Genomic DNA, 8,898 nt, shown 5'->3' on the forward strand with positions numbered 1-8,898 from the left:
TCTTGGGTGGCGTGGATTTCAAGGAATGTGTCCTAACTAATACGTAATTTGACCATCGATTAATGATATACAGCCTATTCTATGACAAATAAACAAATATATACATCATTCATACATATATGTTAATTAATGCAAAAATAAATTAAGTTTGTTTAAATCAATATGGCTTAATTTTATTCATATTATATCAAAAAAATCAATTTATAACAATTATTACAAGCTAAGCTACTATAAATAAGTTTGTCTGTGCATATGCACACTCCTACCCACAGTATTGCTTCCTTGTTCTCAATCCCTTTAGGAAAAATGAGTCTGAAAATGGAGGTTGCACAAGGGGACGAGGCTTCTTTCTTATTCGCCATGCAACTAGCCTCTGCTCCAGTGCTGCCTAATGTCCTCAAAGTGGCGCTGGAGCTCGACCTCTTTGAAATCATGAAGAATAAGGGGCCCGACGCCTTTATTTCACCAGCAGAACTCACTGCGGAAATTCCCACCAACAATCCAGAGGCGCATAATATGGTGGACAGAATCCTCCGCCTGCTCGCGAGCTATTCTATTTTAAATTGCCGAGTGAAAACCCTGCCTGATGGCGGCGTTGAGCGGCTGTATTCCTTGGCTCCGGTCTGCAAGTTCTACGCCAAGAATGATGATGGAGTTTCTCTTGCCCCTTTGTTGATCATGTACCAAGACAGGGTTCATTTGGAGACTTGGCAAGTATCAACTACATATCAACCTCTACACGTACTATATGTGTGCTTGTGTAATTAATCATTAATAATTGTATGTGCAGGTACCATCTGAAAGATGCAATTCTCGAGGGGGGAGTTCCTTTTGAAAAAGTATATAAAATGAGCACATTCGAGTATCACGGCACAGATCCTAGATTTAACAAGGTTTTTAATAGAGCAATGTCCAATTATTCGACAATTATGATGAAAAAAATTGTAGATACGTATGAGGGATTCAAGAGTCTGAGGACTTTGGTCGATGTTGGAGGTGGAATCGGTGATTCCTTGCGCATGATCCTATCCAAACATCCAAATATAAAGGGCATTAATTTTGATTTGCCCCATGTTATTCAAGAGGCACCATCTTTTGCAGGTATGTGAAATATTTGTGTTAGTTCTTTGTAATGTATTTTAAAGCGGTTCCATTGAAATATCTGTGTTTGGAGGTCACTTTTTAATTTAATTTAATGGTTTACATGAAATTTAAACTTGGCCGACCTTTTTGTATTGATCAGGCATGGAGCACATGGGTGGAGACATGTTCGTTAGTGTTCCGAAAGGCGAAGCCATTATCATGAAGGTGAAATTGTTTTCATCATATAATATATATATATATATATGTGTGTGTATATATATATATTATTTATTGACAGCCAACTTTCCCTATTTTCACCATTTTGTTAGCCTTCTAAATTGTTCAGCCATAATAATAATAATAATAATAATAATAATAATAATAATAAATGTCACACAGTATGTGGAGACTGACTGCAAATTAAACATTTGTCTTACGAAATACTTAACTGATGTTACTATATAAGTTCATTGTAAACATCACAAGCTCTTTTAAATTTTTTTTATTTTCAAAGTGGGAATATCGGGACATCATAAGAAATGTATATTTAATTCAATACATATAATTATACAGTTGTTAATTCACATTAATTTTCCACCCGTTTTTTCTAAAAAAAAGATTGCTTTTTCATAATTTTTTATTCCCAATTGTTTCTTACAACTTTGTAATAACATTTTTATGATTATTTTCTTATTAGACCGATTCAAATCCTTTTTTTTTTCTTTTATCATATCTGCAGGGGGTTCTTCACGACTGGAGTGATACACAATGCTTAAAAATACTGAAAAGATGTCATGAAGCACTTCCAAATAACGGAAAAATCATTATTCTGGAACGTATCCTTTCAGAGACCCCAGGAGAAGATTTTATATGTAACTTACAAACTGACATGGTTATGCTAGCATATAGTCCTGGTGGGAAGGAGAGGACAGAAAATGAATTTCATGCATTGGCAAAGCAAGCAGGATTCAAAGAATCTCGAAAAGTTTGTTGTGTTCTCCCACTCTGTGTCATGGAGTTTTATAAATAAATATATAAAGAAATATTGAGTTGCTAAAGATAATTACCGTTTTATAATAAAACTTTAGGCTTGCTATGACTTTTCTCTTTTACTCTTGTTAACATTCAAAAACTAATGAATAATTAAAGTTTATTCAATTTGTTGTATATAATAATAATTATAAATAAGTTGAGTAATTCGAATTTAGTGATCTTAAAATAAAAATTTTGAAGCATAGGAAGATAATTTAAACCTATTGAAAAAATTTCAACGTTGGCTCCTAATTGAATTAATGAAAATTAATTGAATTGAAAATTTTCAAATTGTATATAACATCAATTAATTAATATCATCAACAAAGACATTATTTTGGTCGAACTCACGTTTTAGTTAACTAACCAAACCAACTTTCCTGGTTAGGTGAACTCGGTTTTCTGAATTTCAAACATTAAATTTTTGTTTAGATATATTGATTAATTTTCAAATAACATCATAACTTGATATGTACCAGAGTTAAAATTTGCTTCGATCAATTCAAAATAAATGGATCCCAAATTCAACCCAAAACACAACCTCAATTTTTGATTTATTTTCAAGTATTATGGACATATCTATTTAAGTTTAAATATTGCCTTGAATATTTTCGAATTTGAATCAATTCGAGTACTAGATTATTTTTATAGTACAAGTATGATATTATTTCATAATACAAAGATATAATGTAAATGTTCGCACTACTGGCGAAACTTGAAAATTGACTCGATATTTGCTTATCTCGGATCAATAAAGTATAAAGAAACTATAAAATCTACTTAAATAAATTAGAAAAAGTTATTCGCAACCAGCTGAAATTGCACCAATATGAATATAGATATTAATCACTTAACATTTTGTAATGTGTGATAACATCATTACAAATATCACATAAAAATAGATAAATATCAATATGTACACATATATTTAACTAGATAATGATATNTTAAGTGGGTAATAAAAGAATATAAAATATAACTCCTTGGAAGATTAGCTACCAGTGAATATGGAAAATGAACAAACAAATATTTTCCAGCCATTTTTTTTAAAATAAATTAAAATTTATCGATCATTAAATATTCAAAAATATATGAGCAAGTATAAAATAAAAAAATTTGAAATGTTATGAAACAAAAAGAAAAATTGAAATCTACTTTATTTCAATGATAACAAAATTTGTTATTGTGCTTTAAATAGTGTGATGTTGTTAGCTCAAGTTCAAAGCTGAAACTCGAAATCACCAAAGATGAAAATCTGGCGAGCTGCAGTGTTTTGACGATATCTCACAGCTCACTGATGAAAATGACAAGTCGTCAAAATGACCGAATAACATCTTTGGACTGAGATTCAAATTTATTTGCGGCGTCCTTCAATAGTGGTGGAGTTTTGCATTATTTTTGTAAAACTCCACCACATACAATAATTTTGAACTTTTATTTTTTAAAAAATATTATTTATAAAAAAAAAACTTGGAAAGATGCACGTTTTTATAAATATCTTGAGAGTACTATTAATTTCTTGGTGTTTCGCTATTAAAGTTGGAAATTATTTTCTTTGTTCCAATTTGTTGTCTCATTTGTGCATCTCAGCCTATTGTCAACTTTGATTTCCTCAGCATATACGCATTGGATTAGATTTACATTCTAGGATCAAAGCTAGCAATTGCATGCGTAATAAATCACAGAAATAAATATATATTTTTTTATAAATCGATGCGATAAATGAGAAAACGTAATCGTGGATATATAAATAATGCATTTGACAAGATCAGAAAATACATTTGAAGTAATGGAGTTGTGTGTTTATGTTATTGTATTTAATTAATTAACATCAATTAGTAGGGAGAAATGTAGGCTATATCGGGAAAATATATGTATGCTTAATAGATACAAATCCATTAATTTGATAAGAAAAATATAATTTCCACCTATTAAAATAGTATCCTTCTTTCCATTTCCTGATTTTATAATAATTGAAATTTTTATATTTTAAAAATTTATATAAACTTTTTCGATAGACCAGATAGATAAATTAATGGAGACCGCATTAGCCAGTAATATATATAATAAAGCAGTGTTCCATGGCACACGATACAGTTCATATTAAATTTTTTTGTTTTTGATAATTTTGGTGTACGTAAAAGTAATTTTTATTGTATGTCTTTCTATCTTTTCCTGATTTTTTCTTCTACTTCTCTATAATTTATCTAAAAGTTCAAATTATCTCACTAGAATGTAAATAAACTATTGTATCATATTAACATACCATATTTAGTTGAATTTGTTTGATGTGTTAAAGTCTAATAATACTTAGACAGCAAAATGCATGCAGGTCTCTTGGGTAGCGTGGATTTCAAGGAATGTGTCCTAACTAATACGTAATTTGACCATCGATTAATGATATACGGCCTATTCTATAACAAATAAACAAATATATACATCATTCATACATATATGTTAATTTCCATGATGCAACGATTATGTATATTAATGCAAAAATAAATTAATTTAGATTAAATCAATATGGCTTAATTTTAATCATATTATATCAAAAAAAATCAATTTATAACAATTATTACAAGCTAAGCTACTATAAATAAGTCTGTCTCTGCATATGCACACTCCTACCCAAAGTATTGCTTCCTAGTTCTCAATCTCTTTAGGAAAAATGAGTCTGAAAATGGAGGTTGCACAAGGGGATGAGGCTTCTTTCTTATTCGCCATGCAACTAGCCTCTGCTTCAGTGCTGCCTAAGGTCCTCAAAGTGGCGGTGGAGCTCGCCCTCTTTGAAATCATGAAGAATAAGGGGCCCGACGCCTTTATTTCACCAGCAGAACTCGTCGCGGAAATTCCCACCGACAATCCACAGGCGAAGAACATGGTGGACAGAATCCTCCGACTGCTCGCGAGCTATTCTATTTTAAATTGCCAAGTGAAAACCCTGCCTGATGATGGCGTTGAGCGGTTGTATTCCTTGGCTCCGGTCTGCAAGTTCTACACCAAGAATGAAGATTGAGTTTCTCTAGCCCCTTTGTTGATCATGAACCAAGACAGGGTTCAGTTGGAGATTTGGTAAGTATCACCTACATATCAACCTCTACACGTACTGTATGTATGATTGTGTAATAAATCATTAATAATTGTATGTGTAGGTACCACGTGAAAGATGCAATTCTCGAGGGGAGAGTTCCTTTTGAAAAATTATATAAAATGAGCACGTTCGAGTATAACGGCACAGATTCTAGATTTAACAAGGTTTTTAATAGAGCAATGGCCCATTCTGCCACAATTTTGATGAAAAGAATTCTAAATACCTATGAGGGATTCAAGGGTCTGGGAACTTTGGTCGATGTTGGAGGTGGAATCGGTGAGTCCCTGCACATGATCCTATCCAAGCATCCAACTATAAAGGCCGTTAATTTTGATTTGCCCCATGTTATTCGAGACGCACCATCTTATGCAGGTACATGAAATATTTGTGTTGGTTCTTTATCATGTATTTTAAAGTGGTGCCATTGAAATATTTGTGTTTGGAGACCACCTTTTGATTTAATTATATGGTTTATGTGAAACTCGAAGTTGGTCGACCTTTTTGTATTGATCAGGCACGGAGCACATAGGTGGAGACATGTTCGTTAGTGTTTCGAAAGGCGATGCCATTATCATGAAGGTAAAATTGTTTTCATCATATATATATAAATGTTACTGGCAGCAAACTTCCCCTATTTTCACCATTTTGTTAGCCTTCTAAATTGTTCAATAATAATAATAATAATAAATGTCACACCTGGATCATGTATGTCGAAGCGTGACTGCAAAATAGCCTTTATAACAACTACTTTATATATGTCATTACCTTTACGAAGTACTTAAATGATGTTATTATGAAATTTCATTGTAAAAATCGAAAGCTCTTTTAAATTTTTTTTTTTCAATGTGAGAATACATGGGAATCATAAGAAAAGTATATTTTATTCAAGACATATAATTAAACAGTTGTTCACATTAATTATCCACCCGATTAAAAAGAAAAAGAATGTTTCTTCATAATTTTTTATTCCCAATTGTTTCTTACAAATTTGTAATAATATTTTTATGATTATTTTCTGATTAGACTGATTCAATTCTTTTTTTTTTTTTTATATCCACAGTGGATTCTTCATGACTGGAGCGATACACATTGCTTAAAAATATTGAAAAGATGCCATGAAGCACTTCCAAATAACGGAAAAATAATCATTGTGGAGCGTATCCTTTCAGAAAACCCAGGAGAAGATTTTACATGTAATTTACAAACTGACATGGTTATGCTATCATATAGTCCCGGTGGGAAGGAGAGGACAGAAAATGAATTTCATGCATTGGCAAAGCAAGCAGGATTCAAAGAATCTCGAACAGTTTGTTGTGTTCTCCCACTCTGGGTCATGGAGTTTTATAAATAAATATATAGAAATATTAAGTCTTTAATAAAAACTTTGGGCTTGCTATTGATCTTTTCTCTTTTACTCTTGTTAACATGCAAAAACAGTACTAATGAATAAATAATGAACAACGTGTATACGATGCTGGTGTTAAATAATGATCAAGCTTAATGCTCTACTTAAATTCATGATGTATTTTGAATCGCATGCATATCGACGATAAGTTCAACTTGAAGAATAAAATATTTAGCTTCACTTAACGTCATACACTTGTTTATTTATGGCAAAACAAGAACAACTTTGGATAGAAAAATGAGAATGAGATGATACTTAAACCTTTATAAAGTTGATTTCAATGTCCACGATATTGATGAAAAGCTTGAGATAAAATTCTTATCACAATTGAGGTCAAATTGAGCAACAAGTGAAAATGGTACCAATGGAATTACAATTTTACCGAGTTTGAGTATTTTGATCATATCTATCAAAATATTTGGTAAAAAAGTATAAAATTTTTACAAAGCTTGAGTATTTCTGACTATTCTGATCAAATTTCTGACACGACACAAGATTTATCAGCATTTTCTGACGTCAAATACAGAAAATTTCAATGCCATGTCAGGACTTTATCACGTCATATCAATATTTTTCGGTATCATGTCAGCACTCCGACGAAATAAGATTTAAAAAAAAAAATTATGGTACCAAAACTAAAATTTGAATACTTAATGGACCAAAATTGTTTTCCCATTAAATTAATTTATACAACTGTTGTGCCTAAACCTACGACTCAAGTGGTGTGTTTCCATTATTTTCCTTGCACGAAGACACCAAAAGAAGGCTGTGAAACAAATAGCACCTGCCCACGTACAAGTGAGTCAACACTGAAACAAATTTGATAAATATAAAATGGAAAATTCAAGTTTTATAAAATAAAAAAGGGAAATTATATGTAATCCTTGTTAATATAAAAGATATGCATTCCAAGTAATAGAAAAGTGAGGTTACTTAAAAAATATTAACAAAACCTCCAAATTGAATTAAAAAGATCAACTCAAAAAACTCGTAAAAAAATGAAGGAACACAAGGACAAATAAGTAATTCACAAATCAAATTCTCGCTTTTATATAGAATGTTAGAACATTATAAATCTTGAATATTTAATAAGGCTGCTGTTCCAAACGATAATTCATAGCACTACTCAACTGAATTCAAAAAGGAAAACTTTATATTCATTAGAAGAAGTTCACTGAGGAACCCAAGTGAATACATAGCCAAACCGATAAATATTCTTATACCCAAACTGATTCAAGGGAAATTGATGGAACCTAACTGACAGTTTATATAATTCGATCATTTAGATCAAATCCAAACATTCACTGAAGAATCAATATGATCAGAGATAAAGGATCAAGAATCCAACTAATAGCGGATAAAGTTTTCTGTACAAATAATCACTAAATTCTAATAGAATGTCAGTTTCATGACTTTCAGGATATTTCAGAAAAGACGATGACATGGCAATAACGACATCTATATTTGGAAATTGATTTATCATTTTGAAAATATTACTGTTGTAGATTAAGTAATAAATAGATCAATTGAACAAGTTCTGAAGGTTAGATAATTACACTTTATCTCTGAACCTTTTGAATTAACACATCTCTTCTTAAGAAGCTTTCTGCAAGCCAAACGGAAATGGGCAGAACACGTGGATAAGTTATTATTTGATCATATTGAAAATCAAATTTGTGCTTAGATTCTTTTATGAATTTTGTGTAGCTGAGAGTAAAAAGTCTTACACCTCAAACTGTTAGATTGGAGCATTCTAAGAATTTCTACCAATGTCTTTTAGTGCAATCTTTCTGAAAGAAAGAAATAGTGACATAAGAATATTAAAATCTCCGAACATCCAGAGACAAACTTGTGCCTATTTAATTTTCAATTTATCTACCTTACAACTTTTTAGTTTTTTAGTCAACCCTAACTAATATTCTAATCAAGCCATTTGTTCAAACAGTCTCAGTAATCCTACTTCCGCATAATTTATACTGATTGTCTTATTGAAAACCCAACTGACAAGAATCATATTTCAGTGTTGTTAATCTAAACGAAATTATCGATTGAGAATGATATTGTATTGTTTCTTCAATTTTTTCCATACAATTAAACTTTATATAACACTTGTTCAAATTGTTTTCCCCGAGATCAGATATGTAAAAAAATTTAATTTATCTTCAATTATCATTGTTTTAATTTGATATTATTTAAAGAAATTACATATGACTCTTATGATTTCTCTATGTTTTAATTTTTTTTAGATTTCGAACCAGAGTTTTTTTCATTCAAATAGAAATATATA

The 8,898-nt window shown here is 30.8% G+C and overlaps 1 protein-coding gene, 1 long non-coding RNA gene and 1 pseudogene across 2 annotated transcripts; 2 read left to right on the plus strand and 1 right to left on the minus strand.

The window, feature by feature from the left end:
- The first annotated feature begins 249 nt into the window (after positions 1-249).
- On the plus strand, positions 250-2,182 carry LOC140986420 (caffeic acid 3-O-methyltransferase-like). Its single transcript, XM_073454653.1, has 4 exons — positions 250-710; positions 791-1,101; positions 1,244-1,308; positions 1,823-2,182. Exons 1-4 carry the CDS (start codon positions 253-255, stop codon positions 2,111-2,113), a joined length of 1,125 nt encoding a protein of 374 aa, XP_073310754.1. The 5' UTR covers positions 250-252; the 3' UTR covers positions 2,114-2,182.
- On the minus strand, positions 2,138-6,786 carry LOC140986422 (uncharacterized). Its single transcript, XR_012176940.1, has 2 exons — positions 6,647-6,786; positions 2,138-2,215 (listed from the first exon to the last, which is right to left on the minus strand). It is a non-coding gene; the product is annotated as an uncharacterized lncRNA (long non-coding RNA).
- On the plus strand, positions 4,711-6,562 carry LOC140986419 (caffeic acid 3-O-methyltransferase-like; annotated as a pseudogene).
- Positions 6,787-8,898: the final 2,112 nt, after the last annotated feature.

This window comes from Primulina huaijiensis, chromosome 10 (genome assembly GCF_012295235.1).
Source record: "Primulina huaijiensis isolate GDHJ02 chromosome 10, ASM1229523v2, whole genome shotgun sequence".
Taxonomy (NCBI): Eukaryota; Viridiplantae; Streptophyta; class Magnoliopsida; order Lamiales; family Gesneriaceae; genus Primulina; species Primulina huaijiensis.